This window comes from Plutella xylostella, chromosome 18 (assembly GCF_932276165.1).
Source record: "Plutella xylostella chromosome 18, ilPluXylo3.1, whole genome shotgun sequence".
In the NCBI taxonomy this organism is placed as follows: Eukaryota; Metazoa; Arthropoda; class Insecta; order Lepidoptera; family Plutellidae; genus Plutella; species Plutella xylostella.
In genome coordinates, this window is record NC_063998.1 from 202,654 (window position 1) to 223,354 (window position 20,701).

Below are 20,701 nucleotides of genomic sequence, written 5' to 3' on the forward strand. Positions count from 1 at the left end.
TTTTTATATGACGTAACTTTTGTAAAGATTGTAGTTATACAATTTATAAATAAACTTTTGAATATAAAAATACTTACCTATCTATATTTTCTCCTTCACTCCTCAACAGACTACATAAGTATAGATCACTGCATATTTACTTACCTAAGTATTATGATTAGTAAATCATTAGCACTGTAATGTTGTTTTAATGTGTAGATAAAATAACAATATACCAGCTACCTAATAAACGATTAGTAAATGAACCGTGGAACACAGAGCCTACAGAGCTTTTTATATATAAAAACAAACAACTTACAAATCCCCAGATATTTGTACTGAGCAGCTCGCCGCGGGTCAACAGGTGACGACTCCCGATAACGAGCATCGATTATAAGCAGAATAACTAGACTATTGCCTCAGATCTAGACCAGTGCTCGGGAGCGACGGACGTAGTGCAAAATGTATTTTACCCCAGTATTCTGCGGCCTGCTGGCCCTCATCTGTCACGTTGCCGGCGAGTTTACGGTGGTGCCCACCACGCCATGCTCTGAAGGTATGTGCATTTTTTCCATAATTTTTTTTATAAATAAATAGACCGTGTTTTTAAAAGGGTTTAAAAATACGGTCTATTTATCGGTTGCCTTGGGAGACCTGGAAGTCTTTAAACCGACTTCGAACACAGGTCGGTCGTAGTAAGAACAATAATGGCTAGATGGGGATTCACGGATGCACAAAATCTGAACTGCTTGTTTGAAGCGCCACAAACTATGGTGCAGTGCACCTTACTTCACGCCCCGCGTGTCCCTACACCTGTACGCGGGAAGAGCTCATGACCGCTACCCGCGGTGCAGTATCAGTGGCCTAGTTCTGAGGGTTTAAAGCCAAAAGTGGGTTACGGGCTCTGATTTCAAAAGTAATGCGCCCGTCAGAATATTTTGAGATTTTAGGGCCAGCGCGAGGGTGCCATTTTCTTGAGCAGTTGGGCTTGTTCTTACGTCTCATATAACTCAGTGGTTACGGAATTATAATAAGGATTAATTTACAAAAGCCCATAATTAAGCAAAAGTTATTCAGAATTCAGGGACCTTCTTCTTATGGCTTACTATAAGGGTGTATTTCCACAAGATAAATATGATGTGGTATGCTGCGATGCGATGATGTCAAAGAAATCCGTTCCCACAAGTATTCTTACAAAAAATAGTTATTTATGGGTCCATAAGCTACAACTCGCATTTAAGTCGCCTGTGTTGCGAACATGCGAAGGATTCATCTTCATCATCAGCCAATAATCATCCACTGCTGGACATAGGCCTCTCCCAAGGAGCGCCACAACTATGGGTTCTCGGCCTTCTTCAGCGGAGGATTTCTCGCTGGGAAACCTTCAGCATGGGTGGACTGAGGACATCATTTTATGTATTGTTACAGTTCATAAACAGGTTATTAACGCATCATTGTGTGAGTCTAAATTATTTGAAAATACGTTACATGGGCTAATCCATGGTATGGACCGTTTCAGACTAGGTTGGACTTTTGAAGTTTGGTCAACGCATACTTTAGGTATCGTTTATAAATCCCCGTGTTGTTCTGAATGCCCCATAATAGGTATGTTATTGTAATCCGGAAAGAAGGCACATCTTGCAAATCCACTAAAAATACAAAGAAAATCTCGGAGCTCTTTTAACCTGTTATAAACAAAACATCAATCGGCAGATAAAATGCTTACGTGTTGGTTGGATGGGAGTTTATCCAGATCGTACAAAAGTGCAACCAGTTATCGGTGGATTGAGTAATTGAAACTGGCAATTAGCGATGTTAGAGTCCATTGAGATGCACCGAGCCGGTTGCGCCACGACTCACGACAGACATCCGTGTTTATCTCGTTTAAAGCCAAACCATCGATAACCCCTCACTTTATTAGATCAACACTTAAATAATAACAGTTCTTTGAACCCCTCAATTTTATCTTATTCTTATTGCAAAATAGTTCATACGTCGTCGTGCGTCACTGAATTTCATCTTATCGTTGACAAAAACAAAAATGATACAAAAAATTATTGTTAACTGTTAGTTTAAAGAAACTTTATTTTGTATCCGTTAGAGATAGTGATTGGTAGGTGTTATTAAATCCCTTTGCAATGTCAGGGCGTAATATTTACCGTCCCTAAGGTCAGCAGTAGGTACTTGCGCCTCCAAAGAGAAAATGGATATAATGATGTAGTTACCTTGTGTAATGGTAGTTTTAATGTTGAGCTCGTTTTGATTAAATATAGGAGATAGTTTTAGGGAATCCTTGTTCCGAGAAGCAGTCTCGAAGGAAAGAATAAGCCAAATGATTGCCGACCTCCGATAGGAGATGGTACCCAAGAAGAAGAATTATAGGGAATTTTGACTGTTTGCTGTTATTGTTCACAATTACCTATAGGTATGTAATTATTGATTATTGGTGGTTTATTTATATAATGCTTGTGGTATGTGTTCCAGCGTCAACCAGCTCGTGCTTGGTGGGCGAGGTGCGCATCGACCCGTGCCGGCAGGCGCCGCGACCGTGCCGGCTCAAGCGCGGCACCAACACCACCATCTCCTTCGAGTTTACACCGAGTAAGTCATGTTTTATGTTATAGTGTGGCTGTTAGTGCTGTGCACTGCCTGAGGTATGCGTGATGAGGTGGGTGAGGCAGCTACGAGCGTGACAGAGACAGAGATAGAGACGTGACAGAGCGCAGCAGTCGATTCTCCCTCCCGTCTCGCCAGCTCGCCAAGAGCAAACCTTAGGAAGTATACAGCAGTTATGGTGAAACTATGGCTAATGCTTTAACTTGAGTTCTTCATAAATTTTAAGTAGTTAAATTATTGAAGCTGGCTGTTAGATTTGTAATAATTATGTGGTTGTGGTGAACTACCACCAACATCAGTTTGTAATCCTCCTCCCAAGGATCCTCCTGTAGTCCTCATCCAGCCACTACCGGCTACCTGTCTGTGGACTACATGCCATGCTACGTTTGTCTATCAATGACCAAGCTTAAATTACCTCTCTGACATTCTTCTGGCTTACCTATGCAGTCCTATTAAACCCTAACCTATCCCAGGCTTCAGCGCGGCGACGGCGACCCAGAGGGTATACTGGGACAAGGTGAGCTCGCCGGAGTTCGCGGACCTGGACCACGACGCCTGCCACTACACGGGCTGCGGGCTGGAGGCCGGCAAGACGCAGACGCTGCTCTACCCGCTGTATCTCGCCAAGAAACTGCCCAGTGTAAGACATTATTTTTTTTGAACATCTCACACACGGTCATCCTTCCCCAAGCTAGCAAGAGCCTGTGTTATGGGTGTCGGACAGCTAGTATATCTACTCAAATAAATAGATAGATACATACTAAATATAAATAAAAACACCCAAAACCCGAGTACAAATATCCATCTTTAAACAAATATCTGCCCCAGCCGGGAATCGAACCCGGGACCTTAGGCATAGCAGTAAGGGTCACTAACCGTAACATTCAGCCGTAAATTTTGACCGTATTACTTCTTACTGCCAGTTTCAATAACTCTATCTATCGATAGCTAGCTGTTACTTTCATACGATTTTGACAGAATGCTACTGTTTATGTGTCAAAGTCGTATGATAGTAACTGTCAGCTATCGATAGATAGAGTATTGATACTGGCAGTAGTGCCATTAAATTTGACGACGGAATAGAGTAGTGGTTAGTTACCTGTCTGTTATGCCGAAGATCCCGGGATTCGATCCCCTGGGACGGAGATTTGTTTAATCAGAATTTTATCTACCTATGTAACCTATTGTCTAGAATGTAAATTGTATCAATTGTGCGATACACATATTGTAGCCAGGCTCTGCCTAGCTTGGCATCAGATAGCCGTGTGTGAGATGTCCCCACATATTTATATCAAATGTAGTAGGACGACTATCGTTACGGGTACTTTATGTCTGGGATGTTACAAAATTTGAAATATTCAGATATTGTCAGGCACATAATTATGTAAAATATAATACTATAGAATCGAGTATCTTGACCATTGCATAGAAAACCCTTTTTAGATCCCCTCGTAAGTGCGCTATATGAGAAATAAACAAAGCAACGCCTGTTCAGGACTTAGGTACATTTTTGGAACAGCTTTATCAGTCCTTTATTAATACCTATTCACGAAGGCATATCTCAATTCCAGGGCACATACCCCATCAAGTGGAAGGTGTTCAACGGCGACAACGTCAACGAGTTTTGTTGTTTCAAGACCACCATCTACCTGAAACCATGAGCAGGTCACGAATCACTTCTAGATATAAGAGCAACATTCAATTATGCCAGAGCCGATAAACAAATAAAACACTAAAAAAGCTCGTTATTATTGTATTAATTTCCGCTATTATTAACGGTTAAATCGTAACTATATAGTTAGCAATTCGTAAAACATCGATAAGCGGCATAAACCTTAATACAACTATACCTACATGTCCATGGTTTATCCTCTAAATATCATCACTGGTTTGTAAAAAAATCAGGAACCGACCCATTTTTTTTAAAGCAACAATAATGCCCTACCAAACTTATAACAAACTTATTTTTAGTTGGGTGGTTAAAAACTGTCCTACAAGTAAACCTTTGGCACGCTCAGGTCATGTCGATATTTCTACTCTACTGAAAGCATTCTTTGGCGACGTTGACTAATGCTCACTTCAACATGTCTGTTTCTTCTAAACACTATGTTGCTGAAAATGTTTCACAAAATATTTCACTAGCACGAGGTGAGGTGAAACGAATCTCGCGCTAATATCTCTATCGGGGTAGGCAGACGGACGATCTTGCATGTCTGATCGATACGCGGGACGCGGGTGCGGGTGACAAGAGCGACAAAACAGAATTTTAAAACCAAATTTACTCCAAAAACCTCGATGCAGACAAATGCATAAATATTCACGAGCTTAGTCGTTATTTCAGGAACAATTTTGCATATAAATAAGCTGTTTCAATATTGAAAACTAGCTGTAAATTGAGCTCCGCTCGTTAAAATACGTAAATTTACGTGACGAATTGTTTATTTGTTTGAAGAAGAAATTTCGAGGTAAGGAATCTCAGTGGAAAACAATGAAACATAAGGTGTTATTGTAAGGAAAACTCGCATTTATAAAAATACAGTCAACTTGCTTATAATTATATCGATATCCCCTTTTGGATTTACGCGTCAGTAGGTAGGTATTTAACCTTTCGAGAATCTGTATATTGATGTTTATGATACTAATAGTAGGTAGGATTATTTATCTAATATCTATAATTAATGAAATACTTAATACCTCATGGAGAAGCTGGTACCAACTGGTTATAGGCAAATCTTTTGAGATGAAGTGAAAGCTGTCACAGCAGCCGGCATGAAACGTAGAATATCGTTCATGACTCTCATGAGTCGGTCCGAACTCCGAACACAATAGGGAATATTATTTGAACGCGGACCTATTGTTGCTACAGTTGGATATAATGAGAATGCATTAACGTGATTCATAGTGTTTGATTACTGAATATTTGAAGACTTTCAGCGAAATATTATTGAATAGAAATATTCTGGTTTGGTATCTGGCTTTACATGCTTGATAATAAATTTAACTAATTTTAAATAGGTAAGTATTTTCAAAACAAAAAGTATAACACATATCGTTTTCATGAATAGATTATTATTAGGGTGTAGGATACAAACACTAGATCTGAATCTGACCTGACACCATACCACGGTGAAAGGATCTAGGACAGCCTGTCAGTTGTCCCTAGGTACTTATGTGTTTTATAAGTTATGAAACCACATAAGTATAAAGAAATTACAATCCTTAGATTGATGTAACAAGCAATGGACACATCAGAACACCTGCCAATCAATAAATGGTAAGCGAGTCAGCGGTCCGCAGAGCCGGCCACCGGCGACAGAGTGTCAACCCTCATACATTCACAATGAGCCTGCAGCCCTATTGTCTTACGACTACGCTTAGTTAGCTCACTGCGGCACAGCAAGGGTGGACTAGCAGAAGTGGTATTCCATTGAGAGATTGAGTTTTGAAGACTAATGTCGCTTTTAGCGATAAGGCCGCCTGTTTGTATTGTGTTACGGTTATAAGTCTTCATGTTATTTTAAGTGTTTTTTTATGTACATAAGTACAATAATAAAGTTGTAGTACTACTTACTACTAACCCACAAAAAAAATAATAACAAACCTTCTATGAGCTATTATTCCATATTGTAACAAATATCTAAATTTTTGTGCTAGTCTACTCTATAATTAGTAGGTATATTGTATATTTTTATTTGTATTTCAGAACCTACAATGTAAATATAAATATAGCTATTCTGGCATTTCCACCATTAAAAGACGAGGTCCTCTTAATATGGGTCAACAATAACACTTAACTACTGATTTATCAGTACCTTTTCTGTATCTCCGTTAAGAGAACCCCTTAACTTAACGCGTGTTAATATTTAACAGGGCCTAGTGGGACCCTTATTGATTGGGGCCTTATCATATTACTGTTCTGAGAATTCACCCACCGTATCATCTTGACTTGCAAGTTAATCCCAATTAAATAGATTACCGACATTTATAAACATAATTAAGGAATTTTAACGCTAGGAGTAGAGAGTAAGAAAGATAAGAGTTTGAAATAATTATTTGAAATTCCCGAAAATACCTAAATGTTCTGAAGTGAGACTGCACTGTTAACGGCACTTTTGTGGCTCTATCACGTTGTACTAAAGATAAGCGTAGACGCCATCGGTATCGTGTACTTACGTATCGCACCAATCGGATTGTCATAAATGCATGAAAAAACGACGCGACGTTGGCAATGCCGATGAAGTGGACGCACTTGTGTGACGTTCTCTACATTTATACTGAATGCGATGCGTCCGTTGCGTACAATGGTTGATGGTTTATACAAAGTTCTTGACAGTGCCCCGAAACCCCATATTTTGTCACGCCAGTGCAAGAGTACCCGTTTTGGGCCACAGCTCTGGTGTCGGTGATACGGCACGCCTCGCAACTATTCTCCAACTTGTCATTACAGAAAATTGCACCGTGACAAGCGAAAATCTCGAAGCATTTTTATTACGTCATCATCTCGCCGCATAGTCGTTAAAATATGGGTGGACTTTTATCAATGATCAAGCCTTAAGTAGTTCAATGGAAGTTGTAAATGGTTTATCTTCTACCGCGACCTTACTAAGGAAATAAGCTTTTGTTTATATTATTCACTTCACGTAATTAGAATATTTTTATGTATTTTATGCAATAATGCTGTACTTAACCTGTTTCTCAAAAAATTTAAACAGTGCGTAAGTTTACAAAACGTAACTGTATAAAACACAATGCCCTAGTCTCGATCACTGTTAAAAGGCTACCTTAAAATATTATAGTACAGCGAGTACATGAAGGCTTCCGCGGGACAGGCCATTAGTGTCGATCACGGGGACACGACGGAGACATTTTTAAAACATTGATTTTTCACCATAAAGTTTTATTTTTAATTCTACTGCATTGTTGCAGAGTGCATGGAATATAACAATAATAGATGCTCTATGCTAACGTCGTGTAGATCAGTCTCAAATTACTCCCCATCATTAGCCAACACACCATATCTTAAAAAAATACGTTTCTAGACATATAAGTTTGTTGGTTCCTTTTCAACACTGTGTAGCTGTGTAGAGCGGCTCATTTTATGAATTAAGTACCATCTTTGGATACCGTCTGTATGTTGAATCCAGTCAGACAGAGATTGTATAGTCTAAGGCCACAAATGCCAAAAATAGCCCTCGTTTACTTCATAAATGGGGTAAGCTATTTAAATAACAAATATATGACACACATCTTACATAATAGAGCAATTAGTATTCGCACTCAGCCGCATTATATTCGCGTGTTTATATTTATTGTAACGTAACTCTACGCGGAGGGGTTCAGAACAAAGCCATTATACTCAGGAAAGCTCTCTCCGAGGTAATAAGACACATATTCTAATGGTTTTGTAGGCATATGATCATATTTTTTATGTTCCTCTTCATGTACTTACTTAATAATATATAGACATGATTTATTCTGCCATCACTTGGGAAATGACGTGGACACCTAAGAGCGACTTTTTCGAGTATTCCCACTAGGTGTATAGTTTAGTTTAGACGACCGAATGGCGTAGTGGTTAGTGACCCTGACTACTGAGCCGAAGGTTCCGGGTTCAATTCCCGGCTGGGGCAGATATTTGTTTAGACAAAGATATTTGTTCTCGGGTCTTGGATGTGCCCGTAAAATGGCAAGAGACCCGCCCCCTATTACATTGGGACTAACATAACACTCTGGCGAAAAGTGGTTACAGCAATGCACCTCTGCCTACCCCGCAATGGAGAACATTAGTACAAGGCGTGAGTGTGTGTGTGTACCTATATAGTTTATATGATTTTACAACGAATTTAGAAAATCTTTCTTTCCTATCTGAGTGCTTTATCATAATATAATAATTATTATCATCATCATAATCAGGATCAACAGATTGACACGAGTAACTATAGACGGGTTCACCCTTGTTTTACTGAAACTGTTTGATGGTAAACAAAAACCATGTCTAGTGTCGGGTAGCAAGTAATAAAGTAAAGTAGTGGGGTAAAGTGGTAGTACGGTCACTGTGCGTTCCACGAACAACTTTACAACTATTTTGGCTTTGGTTTAAACTGAAGTGGATAAGTAGTTCATAATAAATATGTATCCTTGTTCGGAATTATGCTCTTTTTATTCAAAATCTGACAAAAAATTGTTTCATTGATAAGATGACATAGAGCCAAGTTATCCGTGATTTTTGGCTAAATACACATGGATTTAAATCACTTTACAATAAAATAGGAATTCAAACCCTTGGTAAAAACACGAGAACGAGGTCATGACAAGATGTCAGGGAATCTGTGCTAAATAACCATGTTGTAAGTGTTGTAACTTGCACCCGACCCCGCTACTGAGTACTGGAGGGTTACTCTATACTGACGAATAACGAACTTACAACAGCTTTCGTGCAATGAGCACGTTTAAGATAACGAGATAGAGATGTGGTTCACGCAGCAGCGCCCGAAACTTATAGTTTTTGGTAATAAATAGAGTAACCCCCTGACGTGGGCCGAGCGAGGGTCTGAGCAATATGGGACTAATTAGGCATAAGTACTCGGAATGTAAACTCTTGTCACGTTACGACCCCCGCATAGCTACTTGTCGTATACTATATAAGTATACGAATGTACGTAACAGTCACACAACTAGGATTTTTAATAGAGAATTCTTTAAAATAACTTTTAGAAATTTAGTCTGGAGAGTCTAATATAGCAGAACGAACAAAAAGCAGAATCGCGACTGTTTCTGAAAATTTGTATACTTAAAGTTAAAGGAATAGTTCGCTGATGATATAGTAAGTACGACTCTGCATAGTCTAACCCTGTATTTTATGCTGCATCCGTACAAAAACATATATGAGTAGACTGACATGTCATATTTATTTTGTAAACTTTATTACGTAAAATCTCTATAATTCGAACTATTTCTCTCTTCATGAGCCTGCAGTGTGCCGCAAACACTACAGAGCCCACAGTCCACAGCACAGTCATACTCTAATTGTATTCCACATGCAAGATTGGGAGTTTAGACCTTCAGTGGATATGCACAAAGGCTTCAATTGAATGAGCGAGGTGCAGGGACGAACTGTCTCAGACGGAACAATAGAATTGTCTTTCTCTCACAACTGAACAAAGTCCAAGAGTTCCTTTGATGATTAGCCATGTTGGAGCCGGCTACAGTGAAATATTTTGACTTATTTTAAAACGAATAGTAAATCACAAGCAGAATGAAACTCATAAAGGTATGCGACAAATGGTTGAAAATTAAAGCACAGAAAATTATACTTGCATTCCGATAAATCCTTTCATATTCTTCTGTTTGCATTGGCTTTCAAAAACTGAAGTCAAAAGTATTGTAATAAACAAATCCTTCATGACGTCAACCATGTTGATGATGATGATTGATTGATGAGTTCATGGAAAATAAAAAGTGGTTGTTTTTTCATTAATTTTGAATATAAAGCTACCTATACTACTCGTAGCTAACCTAACTCGGTTAAAATTTAGTAACATACGTAGAATACTGAGGTAGTAAAAATAGAATATAATATAACGGACGATTTCCACCTTCAAATATGCTTCATTTTTTTTTTTTTATAAAGTTTATTCATATATTTTTCTTAATTGGTATTACAATTTAGGTCTGCCAAACTGCGCAGCAGTTTGATGGCGGACATAGCACTCTCTTAATACAATAAAATAGGCAATTATTAATACTTTAGGTACTTACATATCTATGTTTATATAAGGTGAGGTACACATTATCATATCTGATCTGAACAACAGTAAGTCAGAGAACACAAAGATGCAGTAATAATTTTGACTTTGAAACAGTGAAGACGGTAAGTAGGTAGATAACCGGACTTGACATCGTAAGTTAACTTAATATCAGGTAAGTAATATTATCGACAAATTAATCTAGTACTTTTAGGTATATAATAAAGTACTTAAATAATACCAATGAATTAGACCCTTAGCGAGTTAACTGTCTCTAGCAACCTCTTCGGTGTAACAGCCACGAGAATAATATGTGCATAAATTATAGCTATCCATCAAAAGAACCACACAAACACACGTACTTTTTAAAAATATACTAAAGCGTACTAAGTAAATTTAATTTTGAAGAAGGATTATGACTTTCACTGGCAGCACTAAATAAACGCCAAAGACGAGAGACAAGGTTAATAACGCGCATAAATTGTGAATGAAAACAGAGAAATTAGAGACGAATAAAGTCAGAAACGTCGGAACAAATGAAGTTGCGTCCTCCGGGCCTCCATTAGATTAGATCAGGGGCAAGTGCCTATTGTCCTAATTAGCCAATACATTTAAGGACCTTATTGGGTATGGTCGGTCCTGGACTTTATTATTATAATATTTGTTAATTACTACGCCCACTTAGGCAAAGTTCGATCATTACCGTTACGAAGGATTATACCTGAGAGTGTAGGTACTGCGGATTAGTTCGCTGAAACGCGTTTAGAAGAAGTTTAATTTGACCGTACTCGGTGAATTCTAATGAAAACATTACCGTTATGACTGTTTTTCAAGATCATTAACTATCTATGACAATTACTTTTAACAAAAACTTATTGAACTGGAAAACACAGGTCAAAATACTCATAACACCCTACAGTTTTTTGTGAATTTTTGTATTGGTAATAAAGTAAGTTTCTACATTAGAATTTACTGCAAAAACAAAACATAAGTAGGTAGGTACTTCAATTATTATCTATCGAGCAAAATAATGTTGCTTTATTGAAACACAAACCCAAAACTGTCGTTAAGCTAAGTCCAATTCAATGTACCTATTTGAATTATCTTTTTGTGAAGAAGTTATTTTAGTATCATTATTTGGGTTGAATCACTGGGTACCGATGGGTTCGAACATTATTTCCTCTGCCTCGTATATTTGTCGGCGTTCCTAGAAACGTTGACGCTGGGACTTTTACTGAACTTGACTTCCATTAATTCTCTCCCCATTTCTAACCTTGATGTGGCTTGGTGTCCGAGTCCAACAGACGTAGACAGTTTTATCATTTATGGGTTTAAGTACTTATACATGATTGATGATTAGTAATTGGATGATACGGATATTATTGATAACTACCACGTAACTGTAAGTGCTTAAATATTTATTTATTATTGTATAACATTGATTATCTTAAATTCATATTAAAACTAACAATACTTCTCTTTCAGAACCCTTCTCAGAATTTTCCCAGACGGATTTTTAGGAATAGCATCTAGAAATTCTACGTCATTGATTCTTTTGTACTCAGCTACTCTTTCCTTGACGAAGTTGATGATTTCTTCCTTCTCCAGTGCATGTCCGTCTTTGACAACTACAAAAGCTTTGGGAACTTCCCCGTGTCTATGGTCAGGGGCCCCCACTACGGCTGCGTCTAATATTTTCGGATGCTCCTTGAGAACCGACTCTAATTCTGCAGGTGGTACTTGGAACCCTTTTACCTGAACAAAAAACTTAAATTAATGTACGATAAGTTCAATAAATTTTGGACTTAATATGTTTGCATTTGTTTAAATCTATTTATCTGTGTAGGTCTGCTGTCCGACACCCATTTTACAGTCTCTTCCTAGCTTAGGCTTGGACGGCTTTGTGTGAGATTTCCCCACACATTATTGTTAGTATACATCATGACTTAAGCAAAACATACCTTGATGAGTTCCTTAAGCCGGTCATGTATGACGAGAGCGCCGTCCTCGGCTATGCTCGCCTGGTCACCCGTCTTGAACCAGCCGTCCGCTGTGATGGCGTCTCTCGTCGCTTCTTCATTGTTCTTGTAGCCCTTCATCACCTGAGGACCCTTCACTAGCAATTCACCTACCTGTTGGTTAATAAAATTATTGGTATTTTTTCCATGAACAAAATTTGGTAAAAGTTTAAAAATAAGTTGCAGCCCTTCTGCTCGGTACAACGATGATTTAAGAAAGATATTATTATACAGAAGTGGCTGAAAGAGAAAGGTCAAGGACAGAGTGTCCTGGTGCTCTTCGAGAGAGGCCTTATCAGTAGTTGACAAATACATATTGGCATGATGATGATAATGCCACAAAGTATCTTTCAACTAACCATTCATAATCGTACGAAATTGTAAAACATCTCACCAGATTAGGTCCGAGATTGTTCATCTGCTCGTCGACGACCCGGAGCTTGGTGCCGGCGACCGCGAACCCGACGGACCTGTAGTTGTCCGTGCGCCGCGTCATGGACGACACGAGCGGGGACGTCTCCGTCAGCCCGTAGCCTTGCAGGAAGTCCAGCTTGCGCTGATAAGTAACGATTTTTACTTTAGGTAGGTACTTACAATAGTTACAATACAATACACTGTCTTTATTTGTACCAAGAATAAAAGAGGCAGAATTGCAGAGGCAGCCTTATTGTTTCTAGCAATCTTTACCAGCCAGACCTTTGGATGATAGTTTGAGAGTAAAATAATATGGCTGTCATGAATAAGCTAATTTTATTATTAATTGATTATATGCATGTCTTTTTTCCTTGGTGGTAGGTTTCTACCTATATAATTTGTAATATTTGTACAATAAAGAGTTAAATAAATAAATAAATAAATAATTCCTTGTTTAACCTTAGATACTCGTATAACCAGACAGTTAAGTAACAAGAGCATTTAGATTCTCATCATCATCATCATCATCAGGTCCTGCGATCCCTAATCAGGGACATAGGGCTCGAAGTGTAGATTTCCACTTTGACCGGTCCTGTGCCACGCCTTCGACTTCGTGCCAGCTCATGCCGAGGGCGGCTGCCTCCTGCACGACAGTGCGACGCCACGTGGTTTTGGCCGTCCCCTCTTTCGCTTGCCAGATGCAGCCCACTTTGTCAGGGTTATTTTGGGTGGATGGTCTTCGGATCTCCGCAGCGTATGGCCAATCCAGCTCCACTTCTTAAGCCGGATTTCCGAGTCAATTCTCCTCTGGTTGGTCAGTCTCCATAACTCCGTATTCGAGATGGTTCGCGGCCAGAATACCTTTAGTATCTGTCTAAGGCATTTGTTGACAAACACTTGTAGCCTTCTTGTTAGGTCATCTGTTACAAACCACGTTTCGCAACCATATAGGAGTACTGACTTGACGTTTGACTCGAAAATCCGAACTTTAGTGCGGCGAGCGATGACGGAGGAGTCCCAGACGGGCTTGAGCTGCGCAAAGGCTGACCGGGCCTTGTTGATGCGGGCGTCGATGTCGGCCTCGGTTCCGCCGTGTGGGTCCACGACGCTGCTGAGGTACGTGAATTTGTTCACCCTCTCCACGGCCTCCCCGTTTACATGCACGGCGCAATCATCCGACGTGTTGAGGCGCATCTCTTTAGTTTTGGAGCAGTTTATGCGTAGTCCATCCTTTTCTGCTTCTCTGGCGAGGTCGTCAATTTTGGACTGCAGGTGTTGGCGTTTAGTCGATAGCAGACAAAGATCGTCTGCAAAGTCGATGTCCTCTAATTGCTGTTCCTGTGTCCATGGCAGACCTCTCTGCGATTCGCATGTGGCTCTACGCATTACGTCGTCTAGAACCGTTATAAAGAGGAGGGGTGATAGTAAACAGCCTTGTTTGACGCCCTCGGTGACAGGTATAGGTTCAGTGAGCTCGCCACAGTGCAGAACTCTGCATGAGGAACCTGTGTATAGGCATCGTATCATCGATATGATTTTCTCCGGGATACCTTTCCTCTATAAGATTTTCCAGATGCTAGACCACTTCACTCTGTCGAACGCTTTTTCAAAGTCTACGAAGAGAGTAAACACTTCGCACTGCATTTCGCTGCACTGTTCCAGAACTGTACGTAACAGGTTTATTTGGTCGGTACGATCGACCTGCCCTGAAACCAGCTTGCTCCTTGCGCAGTCCTTCGTCAATAGGAGCCGCCATACGGTGCAATAGCACCTTGCACAGTTACTCAGGTCCCCTTTCTTGGGCAGTTTTATAATCAGGCCTTCTTTCCAACTTTCTGGCACCTCTTCTTTCTCCCAGATCTTTTGGAAGAGCGAAAACAGGACATCAGCAGACACATCAGCATTCGCTTTAAAAGCTTCTACTGGAATTCCGTAATTGCCTGGTGCTTTGCCATTCTTCAGTGATTGTATCGCTCTTGCTATTTCAATCTTCGTAGGTGGCCTTGTGTCAATGTTGAGTAGTGCCTGAGATTCCTCTGCCTCGCTTTCAACAGATGAGCCTGGAGCTTTGAAGACTTCGGAGAAGTGCTCGTACCATCTGGATAGCTGGTCCTTAACTGTGACTAGGAGATGTCCGTCTCTGCCTCTAATGGGTTTTGTGACTATAGGTTTACTGCATAACTGTTTCGCGGCTCTATACAGTTCTTTCATATTCCCTGTTGACGCAGCGGCTTGTGCTCTTCGTGATATGCCATCGGCCCAGGAACGCTTGTCTTTCTTCAGACTGCGTTTGATATCTCTTTCACACAGGAAATATTCGTATGCCAGGGACTCTTACACATGATAGTCAGTTTCGGCATTTAGACTAGCCTTGATGGACTTTCTTACAGCTATCTTGTTCCAAGTCTCCCTTGACATCCACTCTTTTTTGGAATGTTCCCTGTAGCCCATCAATTCCTGGCAGCAATTCTGAAGTGTGTCCTTGACGTGTTCCCAGTGAGTTTCTAGCGTGGAGTCCTCCACATTGAGCTGATGGTACCTGTTGTGTAATTCGACACTGAATGATCTCCTGTTATCGGCATCCTGTAGCTTTGTGATGTCATAGCGTTTCGAGGGGGCTTTTGCTCTTGTTTGGACCCTTGCTATTTTGAGGTGGATTTTCGCGACTACTAGGTGATGATCACTGTTGACGTCTGCTCCTCTTTTGTTCCTTACGTCTTGTAGTGAGTGCCTCCACTTTCGACTGATCATGACATGGTTAATTTGGTTCTCTGTTTTGCGGTCCGGAGAGACCCAGGTGACCTTGTGGCAGTTTTTATGTGGGAATATAGACCCACCAATGACGAAGTCGTTCTGACAGCAGAAGTCAATCAGCATGTTTCCATTTTCAGTTCTTTGGCCAATGGCATGTTTGCCTAGCCAAGATTCTATACCTTGGTTATCGCTCCCGAGTTGCGCGTTGTAGTCACCAATACATATCACTATGTCTTGTTTCTTGACAGAACGTAATGTTGTTGTAAGCTGGTTGTAGAATGCTTCCTTCTTCTCCAAGTCCGCCTGATTAGTTGGTGCATAGCACTGGATCACGCATTTAGATTCTACATGTACTTAATTATTATAGTTATGTAGGTACTAACCTCAGCTTTAGCGAATAGTTTCTCAACATCAGCCAGCGGGAGCGGGGCCGCGGCGCACATCAACATGTCCACGTGAGACAAGTGGTGAGCGTTCACGGCGGGGCTCGACGCCATGAACAACACTGGAAGATAGAATTTGCATTAAAACAAAATCTGCTGCCGCTGCACGGGTTCGCTATCGCGTCACGATATATATGGATTCGCCATAAATACGAGACGTTGATGTTATTGGAGGAACGCACGTTTAACAAGTTTATCGACGTCAATAACGAACCCGTGTAACGTATAATTAAGGAAGTACGTAAATAAATATAATACGTCTTACCGATAGGCGGGGCAGCATAAAACAAAGATATCTTATGTTTTTCCAAAACGTTGAGAAACGTACTGCCCTGAAACTTTGGAACAGTTACTAATTGTGATCCAATAGATAACTTGTGTAGCATCAGAATAGTCAATCCATAAATGTGAAACAATGGAAGAACTACTAAAGTCTTGTCTTGGTAGGATTCTGAAATCAAATTCTTTATATTATTATCATAATTTATATTCAATAGCAATAGTATTAAATAAAGTGTATCTTTCCGTTAACAATACTTACTAGAAGTGTCTCTATACTGTTTAATTTTCTCATCCTCTTGTTGTTCGAGGTTAGCTATTATATTTCTATTCGTGATTTGCACCCCTTTAGGTAGCCCCGTAGTACCACTGGAGTATGGGAGGAAACAAACGTCTTCTGTTTTAATATTTACTTCTTTTAAAATACTAGTATCTATTAAATTGTCTTCAATGAGATCATTTAATGAGGCAGCTCCTGTCGGTAAATTTTCATTGCTTTCTGTAACGCATATTACAGGTATCTTTGTTTTATTTATATTCATAGCTTCATAAACTACCTTCGCTGTTTCAGGTATAGTTATCACAAGTTTTGCATCAGACAGTGATAGTTGTCTAGATACTTCATCTGAAATCATAAATTAGGAATCACATTTATAACGATAATTTCAGTGGTTACCACAGTCGTAAACATTAGCAAAATTATGCTTACGAGCAGTGTAAATAGGGTTCAACGTAGTGACCACAGCCCCGGCCTGTAGCACTCCAAACACGGCGACGGGGAACTCGGGGAGGTTGGGGAGCATCACGCAGATGACGTCATGATCCCTGATCTTGTAGTGACGGCGCAGTCTGGTGGCCAAGTTGCGGGAGTACTTGTACACTTCGTGGTAGCTGTACGAGCGACCGGTAAACCCGCATACCTGGAAATAATGGATTATTAAAGATACAAAGATGAACAGTAATTCTATTGAATGCTGTAGGATGAAATATTAAAACTAAATTGAATAGAAAGAAACAAAAGAAAATGTTGAACCAGTCACAACCACTTATAGGAAACCAAGGCTAAGCACAGGCGGCTTACCGCATTACTGACTAGAGAGCTATTATTAAAGTGGAAAAATAGCTTTATGGATTTCAGATGATGATATAAAAACATACATTTATGTGATTAAATAAATAGTAACTTAGACTTACAACAGCAGTCTTATCAGCCCACTTCTCAATATTCTGGAAGATGTGTTCACAGGTGGAGACGTTGGGGATCTCAATGTCTTTGAAGGTGGACTTGACGACCAGGTCTGGGGTCCATGCACTCATGTTTCTTGAGATATTCTTGAGGTTATCTCTTTGCATCACGAGCCTTCTAGTACTTCTACACAACAGTTTCGACGCCATATTTTTTCTGTAAAGATTTTTTATTGGAATAAAAATATGTGCAATTTTTTATTCCAGAGAAGGTTAGTCATGTTTGTTACGATGGTTTTTTAAAGTGTGTTTTTTTATTATTAATGTTTTAGTTTCTTACCAGATTTGCTAGTTGTACTTAATAATGTTTTTTTTTCTTTAGACGCCGGACGGTTATAAGGGAGATACCTAATTATTTTACGAAGAACAAATTAATTATTAAGGAAAGTCAACATGCCAAGGCAAACTAAGTACTGTTTCTTATTTTTTTTTTGTAAGTTATGTAAAATATTATCAGAGAAACATTATGTATCGTTCCATCTCATTTATCGCACAACATTTTTAATCGTTATTACCGGTAAAAATTATTAACTCAAATAATCATGGTTAGCTTCAAATATCTACGATATTTTGAAGATAATATTGATTAGATTGTCATAAAATGTTAAAAGAAAATTGATAATTACTAATTGTTATAACCTACATAAACTTATATGTTTTATCTAATCTGTCATTAATTAACGTAATTAGTAACTTGTTTATAAACATTTAAAAAGGAAACTACACCCATAAAAAAATTAGGTAATTGATCGCATAAAAAATAATTAGAGATTACCTAAATATTTAAACTAATAATTAGAGAGGAAGGCCATTGCCGAAACTAACAAGTTATAACAACTGCAAAACTTCACACCTTCTTTTTATAATACCAATGAGTATCTGCTTAGGTATGTGTAAATATAAAATTTTAACTCTATGGCATTTTGTAGATTTAACACTAGTAAAATATTTTTTTTCGGTGATGAGATTCTGTTATGAAATTAAGGTTTAACTTCGTAATTAAATCCTAATCCTAACTTTAATATTATAAATGCGAAAGTAACAGTGCCTGTCTGTTATTCTTTCACGCCAAAACTACTGAACGGATTTGAATGAAATTTGGTATACAGATAGTCTAGACTCTGAGAAAGGCTATTTATCGCGGTATTCGGCGGAACAACTCGTAAGTAAATAAATATATTATGGTATGCACCTATACTTACCAGTCGGTGACTAAAATTGTTATTTCAGATAAAATCAGGTACCAAGGTATTTGCACACGACACAGGTACTTAATCAATAATCTGTATGTCCGATTCGCTGAAGTTATAATACGTTCACTCGACTGTAAATTTTAAGTACATGTATTGACAACCGCAAAGGCCACTTGTCTTTTTATTTTAGCTACAAGTTAATATGCTATACTTGACCACATGTAAACCACTTCACAAACAATTGAGAGTCACCGTCACAATACGAAACAACTGTAAAATTTACACGGATATATTATGTTTATTTTACGTAACCAACAGCTAAGAAACACACGGCTGATCACTAAATAGCAGTTTTACAAACTAAACACTATTAAAACTCGATCTCCCACCACTCAGTCGCTTCGGTTCTATATCAGGTAGAAAAAAGAAAAAAAGTTGACATTGCTTTAATAGTAGGGATTGGTTGACCACTTAGTGTTGTGGTGGTGTGTATGTGTGTGCATGTATGTGTTTGTGCAAGTGAGATTAAATTGCCGCAATCATGACGTTGACAGATGATTGTGACTGATTGTCAGTTGGGTACCGTTGTAATTTTATATTATGCTTGTGCAGGTACCTACTTATATTTTTGTATTTTAACTGAAGTACCTAGGTATATTTTAAATCTCCGAAGCTATAGCAACACAGGATAACAATGGTTAATAATGAGTTAAATCACTACCGTTACTATTTTAATTGAGGATTACGATATCGATTATGGGTTCTTTGATATAAACGATTCATTGTGATCATCATCTCATTGTAGTGATAGCGATAGATATATTATTTTTGTAAGACAATACGGCGAGGAGTTCACGCTCTCTCTCCTAAACCGCTCTTAGTTCCAAAGAACATGCCGAATACAAAACTAGTCGCACACCCAGAAAATTATAATAGTTTTCCAATAAATAATTTACAAAGTTATTCGCCGTATATTCCGCCAACGGTTCTACCTTTTTTGGCATAAGATTTATTTGCGTAATCTCGTATTGCATAGTAACGTTTGGTCAAAGTCTCGTTACGCCGAAAATCGTATGGCATAAATCTCGTTTAGTAAAAAGTTATTTCGCATAACATTGTTTAGCCTAATAATGGTATGGCCAAATCTTGAATAGCCTAATAATGCTATGGCATAGGTTTATTAGGTTTATACAAAGTAATAACATTTGTTTGGCTTTAACTTTGACGGAGCGTCTCCCTACATAGCGCAAACTGGTGCCTTGTATTGTTTCCGCTGTTTGGAAAACGCTCCGCTCCGCTTCGCTGCGCTCCGCTTTGGTTTTGATGAACATGTGCACCTAACACGCTCCTCCTCGCTTTGCTCGTCGTCGCACCTATTTTTAGGTTTCGATCTCATGGGGTTTGTAATAATTATATTGGTCGTTAACTTTCGATTTTTTGATCATAAAATATCGTGATTTTCGGGATGTAGGAGAAAAATACCACAATTTGTACATTTACTACATACTTAATATATTATTTATTAAGATAACATTACGAGAAACAAGATTATACATAGGTATAGACGAACATAAATTTGAGCAAACGAAACTTAGGTGTTTAAAGATTGTGCCTAAAGAGTTTTAGACGAAACGAGCCTTATGCCACATAAGTCTTGGCGAAGTGATGGTTCGGCCAAAAAAGTTTAGACCATACGAGTTATGCGAAATGAGTTTTGGTCAATAAAGATTATGCGAGATGAGCGGAACCCTCCGCCAACTTCTACACAGAAGGAAGACTGTTCAAACTCTCAACTCGAACGTTAAAAAGTTTAACTTGTACGATATTTCATAGCGATTATGTTGACGTAGGATACAAAACCATACGAGCGAAAAATATGATTTTTTTATACATATTTTTTTATTCACCAAATAAATTATTAGCTTAAGCTGCGTACAGACCGGCCCAACGAAGGCCAACGAACGGGTTTCGTTGGCCTTCGTTGTTGCAATCTGCCCTGTATTAAGTATGATAAA

General features: G+C 38.9%; 2 protein-coding genes across 2 annotated transcripts; one reads left to right on the plus strand and one right to left on the minus strand.

Moving 5' to 3' along the window:
* Positions 1-365: 365 nt before the first annotated feature.
* On the plus strand, positions 366-4,338 carry LOC105393183 (MD-2-related lipid-recognition protein-like). The gene is made up of 4 exons (XM_048627304.1): positions 366-535; positions 2,464-2,580; positions 3,069-3,235; positions 4,167-4,338. Exons 1-4 carry the CDS (start codon positions 442-444, stop codon positions 4,254-4,256), a joined length of 468 nt encoding a protein of 155 aa, XP_048483261.1. The 5' UTR covers positions 366-441; the 3' UTR covers positions 4,257-4,338.
* Positions 4,339-11,737: 7,399 nt separating this feature from the next.
* Positions 11,738-18,966, minus strand: LOC105393189 (4-coumarate--CoA ligase 2). The gene is made up of 9 exons (XM_048627391.1): positions 18,696-18,966; positions 17,443-17,650; positions 16,958-17,168; positions 16,511-16,873; positions 16,235-16,420; positions 15,910-16,031; positions 12,753-12,914; positions 12,302-12,472; positions 11,738-12,095 (listed from the first exon to the last, which is right to left on the minus strand). The coding sequence occupies exons 2-9, from the start codon at positions 17,641-17,643 to the stop codon at positions 11,805-11,807; spliced, it is 1,707 nt and encodes a 568-aa protein (XP_048483348.1). The 5' UTR covers positions 17,644-17,650; positions 18,696-18,966; the 3' UTR covers positions 11,738-11,804.
* Positions 18,967-20,701: the final 1,735 nt, after the last annotated feature.